Genomic DNA, 24,921 nt, shown 5'->3' on the forward strand with positions numbered 1-24,921 from the left:
TTCAGAGTCAACTTGAAGCCTCCACACCTTATTTGTAATGTGTGTGTCTTGGGATGTGCAGATTCACACTGTTCCAAGAGCATGAACAACACTAAAATAAAATGTTTTTAAATTATTTGTCACCATGCTGAGACGGGGGCGGAAACAATAGTGTATGGGCGGCCTCCTTTCCACATGGCGCTTTAAACTGTTACAATCCTGAAATGTTAAGAGGAGGGATCATGAAGTATGGCTTGTGAAAAATATGTGAATCCCAGCCAAAAATATTTAAAGCGAAGGGAACAGATGAGTAAATAGTTGAAGCTGACCCGAGATCTTTGAAATATTTTCATTAAACTGCCGCAAGATGTACTTTTTAAGATGTAAATTCAGACTCTGACATTTGCAACCTGTACACAGAGTTTCTAATGAGCAAATAAGGTCACTTGGATGATTCACTGGAGTGTGATTGCTGAAGGCAGAGAGGTTGCTGTGCGTTGCTTAGTTTACAGAAGCCTTTGAAGCATGGTTATGTAACACTGTGCTTAATAGAAGCTATGCTTTATGCTACAAACAAAAACAAAGGACTTAATTTTGGATTAGCTAAATGTCATATTCCATCAAGAATTTATATATAAAGGTTAATTTCTGGACCAAAAAATAAGAGCATCTCAACCTGGTTTTCCAGGTTATATATGTTTTGGTTAAAAAAAAGAAAAACATGTTAAAATATACAAGGTTTTCTCATAAAAGATCTACAACAGTGACTTTGAACAGATGTAAGCATGTTTCTTTTCTGTGTGTGTGTATGTGTCAGTGTGTGTGTGTGTGTGTGTGTGTGTGTGTGTGTGTGTGCTTTTACTCTATACTACAATTTAATGATGCTATTTTTTATGTGAGCAGAGATAATCCTACTAACAATTTCATATTTAATATAGGTCCTACTTTTGTTTTTATAGCCTCAAAGTGAATGTACATTCATTGCCAGGTTAGCCCTCTTTAGTTTCAAGATGATAGTAATACGTTTAAACATTATCTAGAGGTCCTTTTGGTCATTTTTTATTGTTAAACACTGTCCAACAGTCCCTGTGATTTAGTGATAATGACAGATGCATATCCCCACCTCCACTGGCAATAAAGAGCCTATGATTTAGCATCATTTTTCTACCCAGGAATTTAAGATGAATCACAGAGTAAGAAAATATTTTGCATGATTAAAATATTGCCACTGCTGTAACAATTTTAGATTGGCTTAATATATATTCATAAGACTATAGGCAGTAATGAATAATGAGCAGGCCCTTAAAACACAAATGGTTTTAAGTGTGTTTTTTTGTCTTTTCTTTCTTTCTTTTTTTTCTTTTCTTTTTTTTCTTTTTTTTTTCTTAAATGTCTGAGTGCTATGTAGCATCTCACTCAGTGCTCTGAGATATTCAACAGCATTTCTGGCATTTTTTGTTTAATAGTTCAGTTGTGCGGGAATGGTCTCCTCTGGTTCCAGAAATTCATCTAACAATAGCTCAGTCAAGATTTCTGTCCTCTATTTCTTGTCCATTTGTGGGGGAGAAAGAAATCAAAAACATTGTTATAACCTTTAAAAACAATACATACTTACCTAATAATTGTATTGCTAATGGGCAGAAAAACATGTGTGCCCAGGTTGATTATTGTTACTAATCTGTAAAAAAAGGTACTAGTATGTGGAAATTGATGCCAAGATACATGTAAGACTTAGAGTTTTACCCGCACATTAGCAATTATATCTTTAGCTAAAACGTATTAGGTACTCGGAGCGCCTGGGTGACTCAGGCAGTTAAGCCCCCAACTCTTGGTTTCGGCTCAGGTCATTATCTGACAGTTTGTGGGGTTGAGCCCCACATTGGCCTCTGTGCTGACAGCACAGACCCTGCTTGAGATTCTCTCTCTCCCCTTTCTCTCTGTTCCTATCCCGCTCGTGCTCTCTGTCTCTCAAAATAAATAAACTTAAAGAAATGTTTTAAGTTGTTTTGAAAATGTATTGGGTACACATAAAGCTAAATTTTTGTTGGATGGATGGATAATGATGAGTAGAAGGATGGGCAGACAGAAGTGGATGGCTGGATGGGTGTTGGATAGCTGGGTGGATGGACAGACATATGGATGAATGGACAGATGGATGGGTGGAAGATAACAGCTACCTAATAGCAAAAGAACCCCTGGAGTTCTTTAATTAAATAATTAAAACACAAAAGTTAACTAGAATTTATTGCTTTTCCCTTAAAGTAGATATTAAATGGTACAAAGGGAAACTTGATCAAATATTGTCAAGAAGATACATCATGATTTTGTAATATTCAAAATTAACACACTAGAGTATATTGTCCGAATATTTGCTGAACAGACTTTCATAATAAGATCTACCCTCCCTGATAAACTTCCTATGTACAGTGCACTTTGCAAATACTTTACACTTATTATCTCACTTAGTAAACCTTTTCCTTTCATAGGGAACAGCATTGCAACTATAGAAGGAGAAAATCTAAAAAGAAAACATTGGCCTGAAAAATTCCATGTCTAACCTTTCTTTTAAAATAGTCCTGTATTTAAGTAGTCCAAAACAGATGGTTCTCTACTACTTAAAAAAAAAAAAACAAAAAACAAAAAACAAGTTGTATAATTGTATTCATCACCTTTCTTTATATCTGATGCCAGTTTTTTTTTTAAGAGAACATCCTGTGTCTAAAATAAATTTCTAATACTGAATTTTAAATTACGTTTTCCTTCTGGATCTCAGTAGAAATTAGCTTTTTTGCTTTTGTTTTTGTTTGTTTGTTTGTTTGTTTTTTCAGTAAATATCTCCTCTATGCCAGAATGCTGTTTAGATTTTATATAAGTGAGGTATTTTCATTTTCATCATTTTCTGTTAAGCTGTTCTAACTGAGAATCTCACAGGATCAAGTTGAATAGTCATTGTTTCATTTATATGTGAAAATGCTACCTGAATACTCCAGAAGGTTCTTAAAATTAAACCATGATACAATTACTGGTTCACTACAATTAATGTATTTATTAAATATATGGATGCCACAACCAAAAGAAAGTTTCTGTTTCTCCAGAGAAGAGTGGCAAAAGTAGAGCTATACACAGTGTGTTCTTGGAAACAGTGGCTTCAGTTATAACCATGTGTAAAAACCATTTCTAATTCTATTAATATAGTATTTGTTGGCCGAATGGTGGGAAAATATCTAAATGATTCATATTATGTATGTGAGGTTTATTTGTGAAATTAATTGATTCTTTTTGGTTGCTATATGGTATTAATTATTGAATAAGGAAAATATTCTTTAGATGTTACTGAGAATAATTATTTAATTAACGTATAACTTAATGAAATGCAATCATATTACCTTTTACTGGTGCACAATAAGTGTTTCATTACAGGAACATTAAGACAGAAAATTATTTTGTCTGTAAAATTATAAACGTTACTGTATTTTTTTTTCTCCATCAGTTTATATTTAGAGATAGTCAATTATTTTCCCTTTAATACCTTCCCTTTCAACACTCTGTCTTTCTTCCTAGCTAAGGAAAACACGAAAAATATGTTTGTCTGATAGTAGCCCTCTTTTCTGATTCTGAAACATTATTTTCTTCAGTTTGTTCTCTTACTGTAACATTTTTATCTCCCAATGGCTCAGTAGTTGTATTTCCAGTTCTTATATTTGCAGATGTAGAGAAATTTGTTCTCATTATTAGAATAGTGTTTAAAACCTTGTGCTCTGAAGGTAGAATAAGACTGTCTAAGCATTCAAGTTCTCCCTGCAGCTTATTCGTGTTATGAAAGTAACCTCACTGTTTCTTGGTTTCCTCATCTTTAAAACACCTACTTGTGGAATTATTGTCAGAATTAAATGCAATAATGCATGTGAAAGGCTTAGTGATAGTGTCCTCCACATGCCATGAGCTCAGTGTTACCTGCTATAGCCAACATTACTGGCATCATCATTGACCTAAAAATGCATTAGAAATTTGATCATAAAAAGAAGGAAAGGTGGGGTGCCTGGGTGGCTCAGTCGGTTGAGCATCTGACTCTTGATTTCAGCTCAGGCCATGATCCCAGGGTTGTAGAATCAAGCCCTCCATCAGGCTTCTCATCAGGCTTCACATTGTGCTCCATGCTGAGTGTGGAACCTGCTTACGATTCTCTCTCTCCCTGTCCCCCACCTGTGCATTCTCTCTCTCTCTCTCTCTCAAATAAAATAAAATTAATTTAAAAAATTAAATGTATTTTTTTAAAAAAGGAAGGAAAGGAAAGGATGAGAGAAGTAGCTACAAATCCCCTCTGTTATCTACATTGTCACTTCCTACTTTGTTCATTTCCTGCTCCCCAGTTCACCGCCACAAGGTGATTTCTATGTTTTTACCATCCTGGAATTCAGTCTTCTCCTGGCTAAATCCTCTCCACATTCTGGCATCATTGGCTCACCTTTCTTTCCCACTCCATTTTTCCATCTGCTGCAGCATTGTCTTGATTTCCCTTTCCTCTGTACCCACTTTGTGCTATTGTTTCCTCAGTCCAAATCCAAGTTTTTATTTTATTTCCTTCTTTGTGCTCTTCCTTTGAAGAACTCACACACACTCAGAGCTTCAACCCTGTGAAGATGGTCCCTAATCACCCCTCCTATGCTGAGGTGTACCCTACATCGACTATAGTTCTGTGGTATTTAATGACCACTGGGAAATACCAAGCAGCATAGAAGCATAGATTTTTGAGAGGTAGAAGAAGCCTAGCATGACCTGGTTCAGCCCATTGAAATTAGATAAAATTGGTTGGGTTAGAAGATATATTTTAGGACATAGTTTCTAAATTAGTACCAAAAATTAAATCTGCATAACACTTTACAGTGTGTGAATGCTTTTATTCACCTTGACTTCTCTTATCCTCAACCTAAATCTGAGCACTAGAAAGATTTCTAACTTTCACAAGATCATATTCCTAGTTAAGTGAATAAATGTGATTTAAATCTACTTCCTTTAATTTCAGCAGTCTTTCATATGGGCACCAGATAATTCACTTTATTTTGTTGCCCTGTCAAAATGCCATTAAAATCAGTAAAGGGTGTCTCACTAATTACTTATAATTTTATGTTTTCTTTGCATTTCTTTGTAAGAGTTAATGGTAACCCTGACTAAATGTCATTTTTCCACAGTGTTAAACTATCCTAGTTTCTAACATACTCAAACACAGATCAGTTTAAATAGGATTTTTTTTTTAACAAATATACTCATTTTAAAAGTAAACTTTTCTAGGGGTAAAATAACTTTCTTAAGAAAAAAAAATGGCTACTCATTTTTTTTTTTATTAAATCAAGATATAAACCTAAGTATATTTCAGCTTCAAGTGCTGACTGGGAAAGTGTAGATCCTGAAAGATACTGAAGAATAAAAGGGTTTGAGGATTAAGCATCCCATAGAACAGAAGAAGACACTTACAAAGAAGTGAAGGATAAGAGGTCTGCTTTCATCAGCTTTGCTGATAATCTGTTGCTCCTGTTCTTCCCCGAGTGGTGGAAGTTACAACATGCATGGGAGCGCCATATCACCGGCATAGGTTTACAGCATGGGAGTTCTGATTTGTTTTAGCCACACACAAGAGACACAGTCTTGGACAGATTTAGGGAGATGAGCCTCCGTGTAGATTTATATTAGAAGCATGTAATTGTATATATTTCCTTTTCTTACCTTAATAATTTTGAATGTAGGAAATTCACTCCTGGTGACATTTTGTCTACTGGCTGCCTCAATGTACCTAAAGCGTATACGGAATCATATTACTGCATTCGATTAACTCTCTCATGACCATAATAGTGTCATCACTTTGGAATTTTAATAATAATTGGATAATGCAAATAAAGCTCACATTTGTGAAATAACTATGAAAAAATAATTAAATCTACATAGAATTTGATTCAAAACCTGCCAGGAATTTTGTTCATTGGAATTATATAATTCATTTCCATGTCTGACTATCATACCAAAACATTTGTTATTTCATTTTGAATTGTACAAGCAAGCACTTTGTGGAAATAACTTCTCAGCTTTGCTCTTTGCTTGTATTATTTTGCATGTCTACCTAGTAAGAGTAACCAATATGACTGTTTTAAAGATGATTGCAAACTACTGTATCAGATTCATTATGCCCCTGGAAAATGTATTTATTAGCAGTCACATGTGTGTGTGTTTAAAGCTGTGTCACTCATTTTTTTAGTGCCTGTGGGGAAATGTTTACTTCAAATCTTTTCCCTTACAGTCATCAATCTAGATACAGTTATAATAGTTATGGGCTGAGTGCCCAGAAGTGCTCAGGAATAACGGGGAGTGATGGGGCACGTATGGGTACATGCCCACGCACACACACATGCGCACACACACGTGCACACACACACACACACACAGGCCTGCAGGCTTTTCTTTACAGTTTTTCTAGGGAAACTAGCTCAACCCATCCTCATTTAGTTTTCTAAAGCACTGAGTGAGCCCCAGGGTATTATGATTTTCTATTTGGTCTGAAACCTACAAGAGAAAGAGGAATATACATTAGCTACACACATAAGTTATAACTTCAAATAAAGAAAAAAATGTTTACTACCAATGCTAAATAATCAGCTTTCAAATGTTGAAGTATTTTAATGTTCATACACTTTTCAGTCTTTCAGTAGCAATGGTGATAGAGTGGTAGAACATATTATACCTAGCTGTCTACCCTGGCCCTGCCAAATTATTTTTTATGTATTTTTTTTATGTTTTATATACAAACATACATGTATTAATGTATGTATGTATATGTATGGTTTTTGGCTAGTCATTTTAATGTTCTATGCTTAAGTTCAGTCATCTGTATAAAGAAAGCTAACCAGTCAAGTTGATAATACAGGTCTTTATATACTGACTTTAGTAAATATGTAATCAATCATCCACTTAAACTAACAATTATATGAAATGGCTGTCTCCAGGGCACATACCAATCACTTTAAGAATTAACTAGCTCAATCTGACATGCATTTATTTTACTATTGTGACTGCTCCAAAAAGAAGGAAATAAATCTTTTAAAATGTCCAAGTAAAACTTTGTAGATAATGAAATGGGATTGTATTAGAAGAGATATTGTACAGATCTGAAATATTAACTCTATAACACAATGAAAGAAAATCAAGGTTGGGTTTTTGTTTTTTTGTTTTTTTAATAACCAAAGTAGTAGTAAATTATTTCACCAGGTTTGGCAAAAGCACTCATAGATCAAAACCCAAGGAGGATGTAAATTATATTCCAATAATGAAAAGAAAATCTAATGAAAAGAAAATGCATTCAATAAATATGTCAGGTATTAATCCAGCCCTTAGGTAGTAGGAAAGTAAGGAGAGGAGTGGGTAAAGACAGAAATCCCTTAAAGATATTGCATTTTAATAAAGAAAGGTAGAAAAATGAAATAGTTAAGCTTATAGTATATTAAAGGTTGATAATGGTATGGTGAAAAACTAGAACATGTACAGGAGGGCGTAGGGAGGTGCTAGTTTTCAGTTAGAGTACTCAGAGTAGTTTCCCAATCTTTCTCAGAAGCTTGAGGAGAACTTTTCTTTAAAAAAAATAAAACTTCAGAGCATCAGGGTTGCTCATTTGATTGAGCATCTGACTCTTGATGTCAGCTCAGGTCATGACTGCAAGCTTCATGAGATCAAGCCCCATGTTGGGCTCGGCACTGACAGCATGAAGCCAGCTTTGGATTCTCTCTCTCCTTCTCTGCGCCTCCCTGCTTGTGTGTGTGTGTGTGTGTGTGTGTGTGTGTGTGTGTTTCCTCTCTCTGTCCCTCAAAATAAATAAACATTTTTAAAAGCCTATAAAAATTTTTAAAAACCTGAAAATTTAAAAAGGTATCTAGTTCTTAAAGAGATTGATGTACTGTCTTACTAATCCTTAATATTACATTTCTATATAATAGGAAAAGTGTTAGAATTCTAGTGAGAACACAGTCAAGGGAGTAAGGGCATGAAAGTAAATGTCATTAAGGAAGAAGAGGCCAAACTGGGTGTAAAAAGTAAGAGAATAAATAGACCCTCTTTACATTTTTCATCTGTTACGACATCAGTTTAAATGGTCCAGGGTCTGTAATAATAATATAAACAGCAGCTAATCATTTGAGAATCTTCCCCAACACTAGACACAATGTTAAGCACTGGTTATACATTGTTTCAGTGAATCTTCTCAGCCTCTGATATGGCACCACTGTTTTACCAATGAGAAACTGAGCCTCTAGGAAGTTCTGTAACTTTCTTAGAGGCACACAGTTAGCAATTGCCAGAATTGGGATTCGAAAGTAATTGTTGGTCCCCAAAGCATGTGGATGAACCCACCATATTTTACTCTTAAAGGATGATTTCTCCTATCCCAGTCTGTCTGCAAGGCAGCACAGATGACACTTACTTACTGCTTATAATTGTCATTATTTTTCAGGGACTTTGAAGTTTCCAATTATCTTTTCCATTTATGTATATTTCATTGGATTCCATTGAAGGCTGTATTAAGTAAGTTTGGGAAAAGGTGTTTCTTTATAGCCTAAGTCAAAATTATTTTGAGTTCAAAAGCACAATGTGTTTGTAAAAAATGTTGAATCTGCATGGTCAAAACTCATTTAGATGACAAAGTATGTGGTTATAAGGTGAATAAAAATCTTATTTTTTTCTTTTTCAATTCTAAATAATTGCTATTGCTTCATCAAATAATTGAATTTACAAGTTCTTTGGGTAATCCTTAATGTCACAGACAAAAAGCAACAATTTTACAGGATGGTTAGGCTAGAAGTATGGGCATATTTTTTTTCATTATTTGACTTTAACTGTGGGCATATTTTTTCATTATTATTCTATCTTGAGTTATTGAGAAACAATGACACTTTTTATTTCAAGTTATATAATCTTCTAAGACAAATAAAAAGTTCCTAGTTAGGTCAGTCGAAGTATTTTGTAAAGTATTTAGAATAATTTTCCTGTTTGCATAGAGAAATATGTGACACACAATACTTGGTATTATCATTCAATTTGCTATTTACTGATGTGTGTCATTATAAGCATGCATGCTGAAGAATAAACTAATAATTTGCATGAAAATTTATCTCAAAAAGCATAGCACTCCATTAATTAATATGGTAGATCGTATTTGAGCCCCTCATCCTTTGAGTTTGTTTTATTTGCTATTCTGCATTATACAGTTTCTAAAAATTTTACAGCCAAGGAAGTACACTTGAAGGAATTGTAGTTAATTGCAGAAACCTATTGTTGATGAAATGAGCACATCCTAAAATATACTAGAAATATATTTTGTACTTAATTAAAACATGTGGTTGTCATTTAAACTTTTAATGAAGACAGTGCTCACAAACTTGAATGCTTATGTGTAGCTCATGCATGAAGATGGTGCTTTTTACAGATACCAAAACTTTAATATGAACTAATTAGAGTTAAACAAAAAAAGATGGTTACCTTAGAGAGATGCTGTGTTGTGGCATTTATTATATCTTAAAATATACTTTGGTTATATTCAATAGTAAATTCCTTTATGTATTTCACATTTCTCCCTGTTTTAATTTTGTTTTAGAAATATAATCTTTGGGGATTTTTAAACTAAAGAAAAGAAAAAAAATTAAATGGGTATTTTCCATCAAAAGTAATGTAGTCATAAATGCCACATTGCCATAAAATAGTTTTGAAAAAATAATTAAAATACCAAAATTCCTTTTCAACAATGAATTTTTAAGTTAATATATATTTAAGGTCACAGAATTAATTGTGGGACTGCCTAAATCACACACACACACACACCTCACATTAACACACACACAGATTAATAATATACATAACTACACATCACAAGTCTTTGCTAGTTTTGTATTTGGAACAAGACCAGAGAGAGTAAATAAAAGTTGTAATGTATGACCCAGAGTATTGCCTCGGCTCAATTTAGCAATATTTATAAAATAAAGGGACGTCTATTTAAGATGGTCAACAGGTGTAACTGAAGATTTTGTGGAATGTAGCTGGCAATAAAAAAATTAAATTCATGAAACATAAAAATGGGAGGACTCTGTTAGAACACTGTGCCAAGTCCTGTGCTGGTAGTTATTTTTAGGCTGTTAAAAATATAAACTTGTCTTTGCTTTCCAGCACCTGTTCTTACTCTACCAGATGTTTGTTCACAATTCCTTAAATTTCTTACAGGATGTTTCCTGCCTTTGACGTAGATTCTCTCTCCTGGGATCATTGAGCTCCCAGAAGTTATTGCAGCTGTAATAATGTGGGTGGGTTGATTAAAGAATCAGATCTGAAAATAACATAATAAATGCATGTATTCTAAGGGGTGCATTTTTTCCCACATTTTAGCATGTCTTCCATTGGGGTATGTCCTACAATAAATGCCATGGTAGTGATTTTTTTCTCTCTCTTTATTGGGGATATATAAAATGATTCATCTTAAAATTGATGATGGCTTAGATGTAAAGATATATGGTAACTTACCATCTTTGCCATTTTTATGGTCATCTAGTGACTGGAGAGCCCCTTTCATTGTTGCTCAATTTGAAACCTTGGGGGTTGTACCTTACCATAAATTTCCTTAGCTTCATCAGCAGGAGTGAAGTGAGTTTAGTACAGAATGATATAAATGATAGTACTTCTTACATCAAAATCCTTATACTTTGAACAGACACTTTATCAAGTGGCTGAGCAAACACAGCAGCTTTTGAAGTATTTGAAGAGCCATTGAATTTAAGAGTCTTCATGCCCTCACTCTTCTTTAATCTTATTAGTACAGGTCTCCAGAACATGGCTCTTTCTTGGTTCAAATTTAAGGACATAGATTATACAATAAAGCTTAAAACTTATCTATGTCAACCTATTGATAGATACATCAAATACTTAGGAAGCTATTGAATTTAAAATAAGAAAAAATCATAATATTTTTAAATGACATTCAAATGGATAGGGACCTATTTGATCTCTTTTTTAGAAAAATCTTCATAAAATAATTCCATCATTCTATCATTTTTTTTTCCTACTATAATTTGCCAAATTGAGCAAGGTAAAGTTTTCGGTCCAATATTTTGTATTCACCAATAAAATGACTGAATGAACCTAATGAATAAAGATGGATCTAGAACAAATACAATTAATGTCAGGTATTCAGACACCATAAGGAATGTTAAGAATTCAGTCTTTTAACATCAATCTTTTAAATTGAATTAGACTAATCATTTCGATGAATATCACTTTATCTGCTTTTTAAATTTTTATTCCACTCATATCCTATTCATTCTGGTCACTTTATCCTTAGAATCTCACCTTTAGAATTAAACAAGAAACAGTTTACAAATTGATTCTGCCTGCTTCTCTGTATAAAATAGACGCCCCCATGTAGACAGTAAGGTAATTAGATTACATTCGACTGGTGTATTCATCCCAGCTCTGCTACTAAACTGGTGGCATGTTTCTGGACACACACATTCTCCCCTTCTACTTTTGTCTCCCCAAATTGTGCATCAGTGTCCTTACTTTTCCATCCAAAATCTCATTGATATATCTATGCCTCTCCATTCCTTCTCTCCAGGTTTAACCATACTACTATTGTTGGACCCTTGTAAGACTCCTGAGTGTTCTCTCTGACCTGGTCTTTCCTTTGTCCGTCTTATTCTACCCTGACCTCTAGGTTAATTCTCTTAATTGTCAAACTCTTTCTCATCAGGCTTCAACATTCTCATACTTAATTACCAAACTGAATCTTAACAGCCTAGCCCGGCTTTCAAAACCCATTATAGACAGACAATCAATCCTACCTTTCCTCCTTGGCTCTACTTCTCATTGCATATTGCTTTCTGCTTTATTCATAGACATTTCATGTGCACGTATCATCTCTCCTTCCAGGCTGCAAGTTGTGTGTAAACTAAGACTATATCTTAGTCATTTTTTTATCATGCACAGTGCCTTATACATTGTGTGTATCCAGTAAGTTGGTGGGAGAGTAAAGAGAACTTATTCTACTTTCCTTTAATACAAAAATATAAGATATGTAATTTGGCCTTTTTTGGTGAATCAGAATTGTCCTGAATGTTTCAAAGATGTATTGAGAAGCTTTTATGAAAAGATATTCTGTTCAGTGTTGGGAGGTAGCTATGAATGAAAGAAGGCCTGCTGAGAGTATCCTGTGGATTTGGAATTGGAAGCCATATTTAAAAAATAATTTTAAATAAGTGTACATTGGCTCTGAGTTATGTTTTCAGAGAGATGTTCTTTAGTGGATGACGGGGGTTTGCAGGGATACTGGTGCTGTATGAGTGCCCTGTCACATGTGTTTGTGCATGTGTGTGTGCATATGCATGTGCATGTGAGGAAGAAGGAGTATGGAGATGCCTAAGTGAGAGCACAAGAGTCAATCAACCCAGTTGCTCAAATAACTGCTTTTGTTTGTTGTCCTTCTAAGCACCATCCTTAAAAGATGGGTTTCTTAATTCTTGAATAGTATGTGGGTAGTAATTCACAATTCTAAGACTCTTCCACAATTATTACTTTTAATCTAGTGTTTTAAATTATTGTCATTTCTGGAGTTTAAGGGTTGCTTTCCCAAAGGACATTATTGTATTCCCTGAGTAATATGGACACAGGGCTGGGTAATTCCAAAAGTGGCCACAGCAGAATGTTACCTTTAAATTATAGATCAGAGAAACAGGTCCAAACTGATGTTTTGAAAGTTGTATTATGGCTTTTGTAAGCTTTTGCTTTATAGCTACAAATTATATATATTAAGTGAGTAGATTCCAGCCATTTTAACTGTGATGATCCCTTTCAATGTCAAAAAGAAATGGATTATTTTATAACAATTGTTCTTTCAGCATCCTTGATTGAAAAAAATATATATAAGCAAAACCTTACTCTAAGTCCTATGACTTTTTAAGTGCATCTGCATTTTATTAATCAAAAAATACATATTATTTGAAATACAGTATCAGATGTATGTAATAATATAATGTAGTCTTCAGACAATGTCTGAAGCAAATATAGATCCCCAGTCCCTTCTAGTAACATAATTACTCATTCAATGAGATCCTTATAATAACACAGCTACCAGTGAATATCAGCCCACTCAATGGGAACCCCTGCTTTTGGTAAGATACTTTCTGTCTACAGACACTACTACCAATAATAATGTAATTTTAACTAGTAATCTAATAATTGATACTCTATTACAAAAGTTTTTAAAGTATTCTAGGACGTTATTCTCTAAAGTTGTACTTGTTTTTCTTCTCCTTTTTGTTTTTTGAGGATTTGTAAAGTATTTAATGAACTAGGATGAGCAAAAGCTAAACTTTAAATTTAATAGTTCCTTTCATTCCACAAGGCTCCATTTATTTACAATGTCTCCAGTTATTTAATTTCGCTGTGTTTTGCCATTAAGTGATGTGGTGTGCTCAAGTCATTTTCAGCTGTACTGAGTGACTTTAGAATGTGCCTGTGCCCAATTGTCATCTTTTGAATCTCAACCAATTGTTCTTTCTCTGTTCCTCTCTCATTAAATGCCAATAATCTGATTATCAGTTTGAATTTGAGTCAGAGCAGGCTGACCTAGATTGAATGAAATGCAGCCACCCCTCCCAGCAACAGTTCCTTTAGTGAATTCTTTCGCATCTCTTACCCAGACAGAGGTTCCCGAAGCAAGAAATTATGGTCATTGTTTGTCACCCACACATACTTTTAATGTGATATATTTTTAAAATGTTTTTTTTATTTGTTTTTGAGAGAGAAAGAGCATAAGCAGGGGAGAGGCAGTCAGAGAGGGGGACAGAGGATCTGAAGCAGGCTTTGCATGACAGCACAGAGTCCGATGCGGGGCTCAGAGTCACAAACCATGAGGTCATGACTTGAGCCAAAGCCTGACGCTCAACAGACTGAGCCACTGAGGCACCCCAGTGTGATACTTTTTAATGAAAATCTGATCATAAATTTGAACATAATAGCCGTAGCTTTTACTTTGTTGCAAAGACAATAATGAAACATATCTAATAGCTCAGCATGAAAAATCGGATGTTACACTGGAGCAGAACACAGGATGGCAACATGAATGTACCTGTAGCATGGGCGGGGAGTATGTTTACGAGATCCTGTGTGTGCACAGGAGGCCTGCTTAGTTCTGCATCTTCAGACACATGTGGACACTTGGTTCACTTTTGTGTTCCTCACTTCGATAACCAGGATCTAGAACTGGAATGAATTCAGAGACGGAGAATGCATAAAAACACATATCAAATGAGGAAGTATTAAAGGTTCTGAGATTGTATTTAGTATGTATTTAGCAATAGATGCAGAGGATACATGGAGATAGCATAACTATTATTAAATACTTGAAAGGTTACTGCATTTTGAATCTGTTCTCTATGGCTTTTCTGGATTGAAAAGTCCCAAGGAGTCAAAAATCTCCACTTACTAAAGAGGTGAATTCCTAATGAATAGAATAGGTCACATTAAGAGAAAAGTAGATTCTCTGTTAAGATGTATAGTGTGTCCCAGGCTGGATGATCATGTGATAAGCTGTGCTAGGATAGCAAGGATCACATGGGTGTGTGGACCAGATAGTCTCCAGCGCCCCTTTCAAACATAAGAATCTCTGAAATATGAGAAAAGAAGCGCGTATATAACACACATCATGATTTAACAGTGTTCAGAATACTCGCTTTTAAATTGCCGTCTCAGAACGTGTTTTATAATGTCTCATTTAACCACTGAACCATTGTGATTCCTTAAAAGCTTTACATTCAGAATTGTGCTAGATACAGATGCAGCAGAGTATGGAGGGCACCAGAGACTGGACCATAGTACCGAGTTTTTCTCTCAACCTTTTAAACATAATGAACGTCCCTGTTCTCTTTTGGTAAGTAAGCTTTTTAAGATCTTTTCATTGCATTTCAATTTTACCATTTATTTTTTTTTAATGTTTATTTATTTTTGAGAGAGAGAGTGTGTGTGTGTATGGGGGAGGGGCAGAGAGGGAGGGAGACACAATCCAAAGCAGGCTCCAGGCTCCCAGCTGTCATCCCAGAACCCGACGAGGGGCTCGAACCCACAAACCGTGTGCATGAGATCGTGACCTGAACTGAAGTCAGACGCTTAACCAACTGAGCCACCCAGGTGCCCCAACCCTTTATTTTTAAGGTGATGTTTTTATCCAAAGAAACAACAAGTCTTTGACCTGCTAAAAGAGAAAACAAAAGCAAACAAACAAACAAACAAAAGAAATGGGGTCAGGGATGATAGAGAAGAAGTGAGTTGAAATATTCAGAGGCAGTGTATGTGGTACTGAGCTGAATTCAGTTTTGGAAAATAATAGCAGGAGGTATTTGGTGGACAATTGGGGAAGTTTGTTTATTAATAGGATTAAAAATGTTTCTCAAAACATAAGGGGAAGGCATTTTTTTTCTATTTTTATACAAGAGTTTACTTCCCTTCTGTTTTTGCTTTCTGTGTAATATTTTGCATCAAGCAGGATTCTCCATTATTGACTGTCTAATGAAGTGTAATTTAAAACACCTTAAAAGGGTAAATAAAAAAAAATATCTTTTTCTTCCCTGTAGTCAATTAAAGACTGAATTCATTCTAATTATAAGATTTTCTTATTTCTTCATATTACTGAGGAAAACATTAAATTATATAACTCATTTTTACTTTGTGTTGTTAACACCTGAAAGAATATTGCTTCAAATTACTAGGTTTAGATTCTTTTAAAAATGTAGAATTTAGAAACTCTCCAGATTTGGAAGAAGAATTCTTTGTCTACTTTGTGTCCAGGTAGTAAGCTCAAGTCCATACATCTACATTATGTTGTTTTGTTTTGTTTTTTCCTTTTCCTGACCAGTCATATACCTCCCTCCTCTCTCCCTCTCATGCTTTTGCTAGCTCTAACTCATTCTTGCTTTCTCTCACCCTCTTGTCCTCTTTCTCTTCCTCGCTCTCTCTGTCTCTGGCTCAAATCTGCAATTTTTTTTTACCATGAGAGGTCTTAGATTAAGATTTGTTTCACTTTTATGAAGCCAGGATATATCTAACAAAAGTATAGACAGTGTTATCATAGCTGTTAAATTCTCTTGTTTTTTCAAAAATTTAGGTATAAGTCAAAAAGGAGAATTCATAAGGAACCCCTAATTCCTTCATTTTTCTACTATATTCCCACCTCTTAAAGTTGTGCAAGTATGTCACTTGGTAAGTCACCATATTATATGCCGAACTGGCTTGTCAAAGACAGTGCCATAAATAAATGAGCAGAGCAGAAATGAGCAAGATTGAGCTGTGGATTATTAACTCTGAGGAAAATTCAATGGCCACAGGCGACTTGAGTGTTACACTAACAGTATGCAATGATGGTGGTGATACTTTTTAGATACAAGTATAGATACATATGCATTTTTAAGAGGGAGGGCTTAATGATACTATCAGATTCTTTCCACAAAGAAAAATTATTGTAGTTTTTCAGAACATTAAGTTTTGCCATGTAAAGACTGATAAAAAATAAGGTTCTGAAATAAATTTGTAAAATTATCTTAAAGTTCTGCAGTAACCGAAAGAATTAAAGGCCCCTGAGGGATTAGGGAAGATCATTCAGCTTGCAAAGAGGAATCATGGAGAAGCAGCAACTGACTGCAACAACGCTGAACTTGAACCAATCAAACCAGACTGAAAGGAATTTGAAAAGTTCAGGCAAAATTTGTATGTAGCAAACATTCTAAAATTTTGAATTCAGTAATTCAAAATGTATGCAGTTGGTTACCTAAATGTATCCAATGGAGGTTCTATCGGGGAGAGAGGCCTGGTAACACATTGAAAAAACCACAATGTTTCAGCAGAGAACTGGGGATCAAGCCCCCTGTCTGCCATTTCCTAGCTGTGAGACCTTGAGTAATTTAACCTTCTCTGTGCTGCATTTTCCCTCATCTGTGTAATGAGAATTAGTAATGGTATCCTCCCTACAGCAAGAGATTCTTAGGAGGCATAAACTCATTCATTACCGTGGCCAGGGTTTTTAGAAACTGCAAAATGCTATCGCACATGTATTTTTAGATTATTATTGTCAGGGCTCTTCAGTTACCTTTGTGTGTATTTTAAGCACATCAAGTTACTAGATGCTTTGAGGACACGCAGTTAATAAGACCTTCTCCCAATTTGGAGGAAATTATAGTCTTAGGCAAGGACTCCTAATCTTTGAGAATGGGCAGAAAATATCTTGCCATCCTTTCAATTTTGTAAGAGCAAAAGTATCCTGTCATAATTAAAACAAGCCAACTAACCAGTGGCAGCAAAAGTCAGGAGATTATTTTGCATGTACTAATTGAATTTATCTTCCAAATAAGATGTGTGCAGTTCTAAATTAGCAGGCGGAGTGGAAAGTATCACATAAGCCCCACATAAGCACGTGAGAACGTAGCTTAACCACTGCCCATATCAGAATTCTCCAACTCTGTCAAAAAGGTAAAGATTAGCTCTGTCTTTGCAGCAGCAGCATCTTGTTTTCAATGACTACCGGTGCTTCAGGAAACACTCATTTAAATGTCTTTAGGGTGCAGATGAATTCAACAACACTGGCTTTAATATAAGAATAAAGCAGCCCAAATAGACTAGAAAATCCAGTAAAAACATGTTCCTTCATGCCAGAGTTATCCTTTGAAGAGCCGGGGTGGGGGTGGGGGGGAGGAATGCATTAAAAGACAAACCTATTCTAAGAATGCCTCATTATAATGGAATTCCTTATTAAACTGGTTCATAGGTACTGGGATCCAGTCAGGTTTCTTGAACATGACTGTGGGCACTACAGGTCTCATTCCACCACCAGTGAGAGATCACTTCTGCCTCCCACATGCCTTGAATAAAGGGCAGAAGAGAAGGCTTCTTTCCTTCTCCATGAAACTTCTGTCCATCACAACAACTACACAGTATTTATTTACTAAAGCTTAATTTGCAAACTCAGTCATCCAAAGGATCTGCTGAATAAGTGTCAAATCTGTTTTCAAAGACAGTAACAAATAGAGCTTGAAGGAATCTTAAAATAGCCATACATGCTGCAGCATTAGCAGGTACCATATTCCCGCGTCTTCTGTATCTACTCCATCAGTTGAAACTGTGAAGCCGGAGGAGAATCGTGTGTGTACTACCATTGAAACATATCTGCTAAGATCAGAGCATTCACAAATGCCAAGAAGTGATAGGGCAGAGTTTCTCTATTTGCTTTACTGACAATTATTGGGAAACTCCATTTTAGCACAATCATTTCTCCGTATTTTGGTTTCTAATATAGGAACCTATATGAGTTCAGATGTTACTTATATGTCAGCCAGTGTGGTGGGAGCAGGGAGGCTTGCTTGCTCTTCTCTGGTTCATAAATTCAAATTCCGTGGTACAAATGGAAGAACAGATTATTGAATCAAAAATGAATTAGTTTCCTTTACAGTAACTCAGGTAGTCTCAAGGGTGAATTTGAGTAAGGCAATAGTTTTCGCATTTATTACTTTGCCAGTTAGGCTCCTTATTATTAAGAAGTAGTCTATTTATTCTCATTCTAAATTTGGAAATTCAAACGTAGACTTTTGGTTAAAATAGGGAATTCGGCATAGATGTACCTTTTATTTTTCCTCAGCTGTAAATATTGAAAATCTTTAAACTTTTTTTTATTTAAAATTATTTTAAGATTTTGTGATTCTAATTTTGACACCCTGTTTTCAAAAATATATAATTACTTTTTGCAGCTCAGTTGTGATCCTAGAAGAACATAATACTTTTGCCTGGATGACATAATATAGTAGATTATTGTGTGCTCCATTGTGGGGTTTTGGGGTGTTTTTTGTTTTTTGGGGGTTTTTTTGGCCATGTTAGTGGTTGGCATAGTGATTAAATCACTAAGGTAGTTAAAGTAACTGGGTAGGTTAGCATGCATTTTGCCTCTCTTAATAAATGAATTGGATTATACTGTGGCAGTCTGATTTCTTCTGAGGTGTTGACTATAAATATAGCTAGAAAAAATGAAATTCATGGCCATACATTACATTGTCTCATATGTTCTTAATATGATCCTAACTACAAAATCCTTAAGGCTTAATAGCTAAAACAGCATCATATATGTTAATCAGCATATATTATCTGTGATGTGCTTACTAAACAGTTTTATATACATGTACTTAAATATCAATTGTTTATATTTAAATATACGTAAACATTTATGTATAAACCTACTTAAATTATGTTCATATTTCTTTTCCCTTGCTCTATGAATCAAAACTATTTTTAGAATTAAAATTATAAAATGAGAGTTACAGAGCCAATACTTACCACTAAATTATAGAGCCCCCAAACTGTTCATGTCTGTAATTGTCTCATCATAAGGATTACTTCTGATTATCTTAAACCTTTAGTATAATTGGTAGTCATTTCCTAACCACTAAGAAAATTGATTTACATACTCAGAACCCTAATAAAGAAGAAAACTCAAAATTCCATAAATAGCCATAGTTAAGAAAAATCACTTGCTTGGGGAAATTCTCTCATGTTGCCTGTGCTGCAAGGACTCTAGAGCAACATAAACACATTGTAGTAATTAACACTGCCGTGGAAAATATAATTACATAATATTCCTGTTAATGACACTATACAATTATCAACTGAAGGTTTTTGAGCAGATAGTGTTAAGAGGTCTCTGTGACTGGAATTGGCATCATAAAGTTCCTTACATAAAATGACCAGCATCATTTAGTAAGAGTTCTTGGAGCATTTTTTAACCCTTATATGCCAAAACAGGAGTCAGTGCATGTATTGCAAACCTTGAACTTCTTCTATCATCCTTTTGTTTTACTCTCAAATTGGGGGTGGCTGAAAGGCCAAAAGATCACAGAAAGTAAGGTTGTTTCTAAATCATAGGCTTATAGTTATCATTGCATTTTATTAATGAAATTACCTATGAGGTTATACACCAAACAGAGCAGATACCAAAACTGTGTAGGATTCAAGTAGGAGATTGATGTGACCTGTCCTGATATATCACTGTGCCACACTGACAGAGACCTATCAGCATTTATTTAGGCCTGACTTGATTCATTGCATCTTTCCCAAGAGACTTGGACTTATCAGAATCCTCTTATATGCATAGAAGCCCATATCTTATATCAGAGAAATGTTTTTCAGGTAAAGGGAACTGAAAATCTTTTGTCCAACTTTGATGCTACTGAAAAATTTAGATTGGTCTTCAGTTTTAAAATGCTTAGAAAAATTCAGAATCCTTGTGTTCTAACCTGCTGTCCCACTGATAGTTATACCTAGTTTCTATGATTCCCCAAACTACACACACAGAGTAATAGAGTAAGTATATGGCAAACCTTGAAAGGGCAGAAGTGTCTCTTGACTCATGCCTATTTTGATAAAAGTTGGAGAGAGAATTGGTTGAACCTGTAAATTATAGGAAAATTGTAGGGAAACAGATTATGGCATTGATGTAAAGGGTTTCCCTACACTTAATGACTGCAAGGATATAATATTTATCTTTTGGAAGTATTGGAAGCAAATCAAACTGTGAGAAATTGAGCCAGTCAGTGACTGTTAGCATTTGTGAAATTTTTCTCAGATGATGGTGATCATTTTCTAAATCACTATTAATTGGAGATTAGAAAAACTGTTCTCTGGTTATTGCATTCATAATATACATTTCTTAAAATGCTATCATTTTACAACTGCTTTAATCTTTATTATTCAAAACTAACCAACTATACTGGTATATCTGATTTTTTTTAAGAGTTGTGTTATCACAAAAACTGTAAGGGAAAACATTGTGTTCATTCGCAGAGTTGAGATATATTGGATATACAATAGTCTCGTTCAGTAAAAATCAGCTATTCTGTTCTTTTATTTATTTTTTTCTTTATGCCATTTCTGCTTTGCCTCTTTCATTCTGATTCTAAACTGTAAAAGTTTTTTTTTTTCTTCTTTTTTTTTAACCATCAGTCAGACTTTCACTTAAAGATAAAATGACTGAAATAATAAAATACTCACAATGTCGGAAATGGAGAGATACTGTCACAATGACAACAGCAGTCTGTAATATTATTTTTACTGTTTGTTAACAGTAAGTATGTTATATGTAAAATAGCACATAGAGAGATACACATCAGATCACTTCTCATTTTTATTAAAAGTATTTCAGATAGAAGTATATTAAATAATAGTTTATGATATATGTACATATTGGTCCCACTTTTATTTATTATTTTATTCATTATTCATTATTTAGTCATCATTTGGCAACTACTTTGTCTACTGGCACCTTACTAAGAGCTAGAAATATGAAGACACAGGGCTCTGCCCTCGTAAAGCTCATAGTCTGGTAGGGAGTTCAGATCATAAACTTGAAAAACAAAATCACAAATTGTGTTAAGTGTTCAGAAAGAAATAAAATGCCCTTTAACCAGAGGACCTGGATTCAGCTCTTTTCTCTGCCACTTACTAAGTGTGTGAGGATGGGAAAATTATTTAACTGCCCTGTGCCTCCCATTTCCTCATGTGCAAAAAGGAGATAATAATAGTACTGTGTCCTTGGGTCATTGTGAAGGGTGAATGAGCAAGTACTTAAAAGACAGGTAGAATAATGCACAGCACCCATTAAGCACTTAGTAACTGTTAGCTGCTATCATTATTGGTTTGCATCCTCACCATAAAGAAGGGAAATCTGGGACCCAGAGAGGAAAAGCAACACATCCAAGGTTGTACAAGTGTATACACACACACACACACACACACACACACACACACACACACACAATACATGGAGCTGTAAGAGATAATGAAGTTGGAAAAGTATCATACCTAGTGTTCGCAAGGGACACCTCTCCATGGAGCTGGGATTTTTTCAGATGCAAGAGATATGGAACTAGCAAGGTAAAGAGTGTTCTGAGAGACCCAAAGGAAGGAAGATGTGACCTGTTTAAGGATCCAAAAGGCCCCTGTGGCTGGAGCCTGGTGTGAGGGGAGAAGAGACAAGTGTCACACTGAGCTGAGATGGAAGATGTATTGTATTTGTGCCAGAAGGGGAGTCAGGACCCTGCAGGCAGGGAGAGGATGTGTTTTGTATTTTAAATGCAGTGGCAAGCATTTTGATTGGTTTAAATTGGGGAGGGACCTAAAAACCTTTAGGATCCCTTATATTACATTTATATGTTCTTAAAATGATGGAAGGCAAAACAGGATGACAGACCGGTGTCTTGGTGTAGAGCAGTGTTTTGTATATTACTTTTATTCACCTGAATGGAATAACATTGTGACCTTAGGGCAGCCTTCCCGTACCACCAGGTAAGTGCCTCAACCTCAGCCAGTGTCCTTTCTTTGCCTACGTCTGAGGAACAGTGGGTTTTGTAAAGTGTATGGAGCCCTCTAGTGGTGATTGCTTCAAAGGAGCCTCAACGTTGCTGCCAGGACTGAGGAACTGTAGAGCTGTCTCCCCGGCGCCTGCAGACTATAACTGGAGATAACTGTAACTTGAAGCAAATGGGAGGCTGAATCTTATCCCTTTGATATAATGTCACCATGCTCAGTATTTCTTTCCATTGCACTGACACGATTGTGTTGACTTAGGTGTACATTCCGAACCGAGTGGGCCTCATCCTTCAGAACGTGGATATGCCCAATTGAAGAGACGTGGTTTCAGCTTCACCAGAAGATGTGTGCTTTGTTTTCCTGTTCTCATTGTCACAGAGCTTGTAGTGTGTAAGCCTTTCAAAATATAGTTGTCTAGACGAAACATCAGGTGTCTGAAATTTAATATTGGTTTATGCAAATGAATGTCAGACTTATCGAAGGAGAGGGGGAAATATTTTTGCAATTTCAAGGATTCTAGACTATATTTTCCAGGCATCTGAGCAGCTAGGATTCTCAAATGAAGTATTATATGTAATGTCTTTAAACAGCTTTACTTTCCATGCCAATATTTGATACTTAAAGTTCAAATTTGAATCATGTGTCATGTATGATTATTTCTGTTGAATATATACAGTATTTTTTAAAGATGAATATTTGATGACTTTATTTGTTCTAAGTATCTCTTGGTTTAAATTACAAAGTGCCAAGATTGTCACTATGTTTTTTTTTTTCAAATTGTGTTTAGGAATACTGTAATAAATATGTAGTAATAATATAACATTAAGAATTGAATCAAAGATAACATAAAATTCTTTATCTATAAACTCATCCATGCTTCATTTTGCATAAGTTTTATCTCATGATCTCTGCTTCACTTAGTATCTTTGTGGATGCTAATATTTCAGTCTTTCTGAAGGCCTGAAATAGTAATTGTAACAATTCACAAAATATCTTTTACTTTAGATCAATAAAACTAAAAATTGCAAAATTGCCTTTGCTAATGTTTATTTTGCTGTACTGTTGTGAAGATTAATTTAGGACGAATGTTAAAATGCCTTAGCTTAACTCTGATACCTTCCCCACATATATGCACATGTGCACAATCATCCAGGCATGGGGGATGGGAGGTAATAATATTTGTCTTTAGGTACTATTTTGTAATGTGAAATTATACTAACTAACTCAGATATCCAGGCTACTCTCCAGCTGTAAACCTGAACACTTTTTGAAGCTGAATTAACTATCTCAAACTAAGCGGAACACTCAATCATGAAATCGCCACTCAATTCATTAAATAGTAGGACACAAGTCTAAAATCATTGATACATAATTCATTCATAACTGAGAAATTATGATGCATTTATAAGACAAAGTATCTCACGTTTTTTAAAGGTCTTATCTTGCGCCTTTACATTAATACATTAATAGTGACGGCTTCTTTTTGTTATTGTATGTTTTTAGCCTGATCGTTCATGACTAATGAGCAGTACTTGGATGTCTTTCCATTAAAAACTTATTCAGTACTGGAAAAGGTTAGCGAAGGAGACTTTTATAGCTAAACCTATTATATATTAACCTTCTTTCTTACAACTTTTTTTGAGTAAAGCCTTGAATCTGGGTCTGAAACATGTTGTTTGCTTTAACTTCAAAGTAAAGTAATAGTTTGATTTCCTGAAAGAATCCGTGATGCGATTAATGATGATACATACCAGGGAACATTACTGAAAGCCTTCTGTGGTTCTTTTCCTGTTACAGGAATGTTATTAACGTCTTAACAGTTTCATGATTTGTGTACTGTACCTGTTATGGATAACAGCACAACATACAACCATGATGCTTTGTGTTCTTCTTTATAATTTCTTTTTCATTTCTTATGTATGAAGAGTTATGGGAATTTTCTATCATAGCTCTTTAAAAATAACCAGAAATTACTTCACATCTAAAACCCATTTTCTTTCCCTCGTGACCTCTGTGGCAAAGTCAAAAAGACCAGAATAATAACAATGCTATGTTTTCATTGTAGTGATTTACCTTAGTAATATGATATTTAGATTCTACAGTGTAAACTTTGAATTTAACAGTGTAATATAAGTTGCCTTTATCAAGTGTTTCCCCCCGCCAAAAAAAAAGAGAACAATAAGTGGATATTGTAGAAATTATAAAAAATACACACAAACAAAATATTAAGAGTCCAACATAGAATGTAGTTTTTTGCTGTTGCTTTTTGCTGTTGTAATTTTTCCTATCAGAATAGACAGTCTTTCTAGAACATTGTAATGTACCATATTTCACTTTAGGTCTCAATTTTTGTAACAATAACATTCTCATTATATAATTAGGTGAGAAGTTCTTTCTTTTTATTGGTTAAACGTTTTCAACAATCACAACAGAGAGATGCAAAATTTTACTCTGTGTGCCTTATGATAATGTCTACTTCTCTGATGTGGTTATCACTCACATCAAAATGAGAGTCCTTGGGGGTGCCTGGGT

At 34.8% G+C, this 24,921-nt stretch overlaps 1 protein-coding gene across 1 annotated transcript in view; it reads left to right on the forward strand.

Moving 5' to 3' along the window:
* GBE1 (1,4-alpha-glucan branching enzyme 1) overlaps nt 1-23,421 on the forward strand; it is a 266,770-nt gene extending 243,349 nt beyond the window's left edge. Inside the window, exons 15-16 of the mRNA XM_047875374.1 lie at nt 14,806-14,923; nt 22,648-23,421. Of these exons, the coding sequence (XP_047731330.1) occupies nt 14,806-14,923; nt 22,648-22,704 (175 nt within the window). The 3' untranslated portion in view covers nt 22,705-23,421. The remainder of the gene's footprint in view (nt 1-14,805; nt 14,924-22,647) is intronic.
* Nucleotides 23,422-24,921: the final 1,500 nt, after the last annotated feature.

Source organism: Prionailurus viverrinus, chromosome C2 (genome assembly GCF_022837055.1).
Source record: "Prionailurus viverrinus isolate Anna chromosome C2, UM_Priviv_1.0, whole genome shotgun sequence".
Taxonomy (NCBI): Eukaryota; Metazoa; Chordata; class Mammalia; order Carnivora; family Felidae; genus Prionailurus; species Prionailurus viverrinus.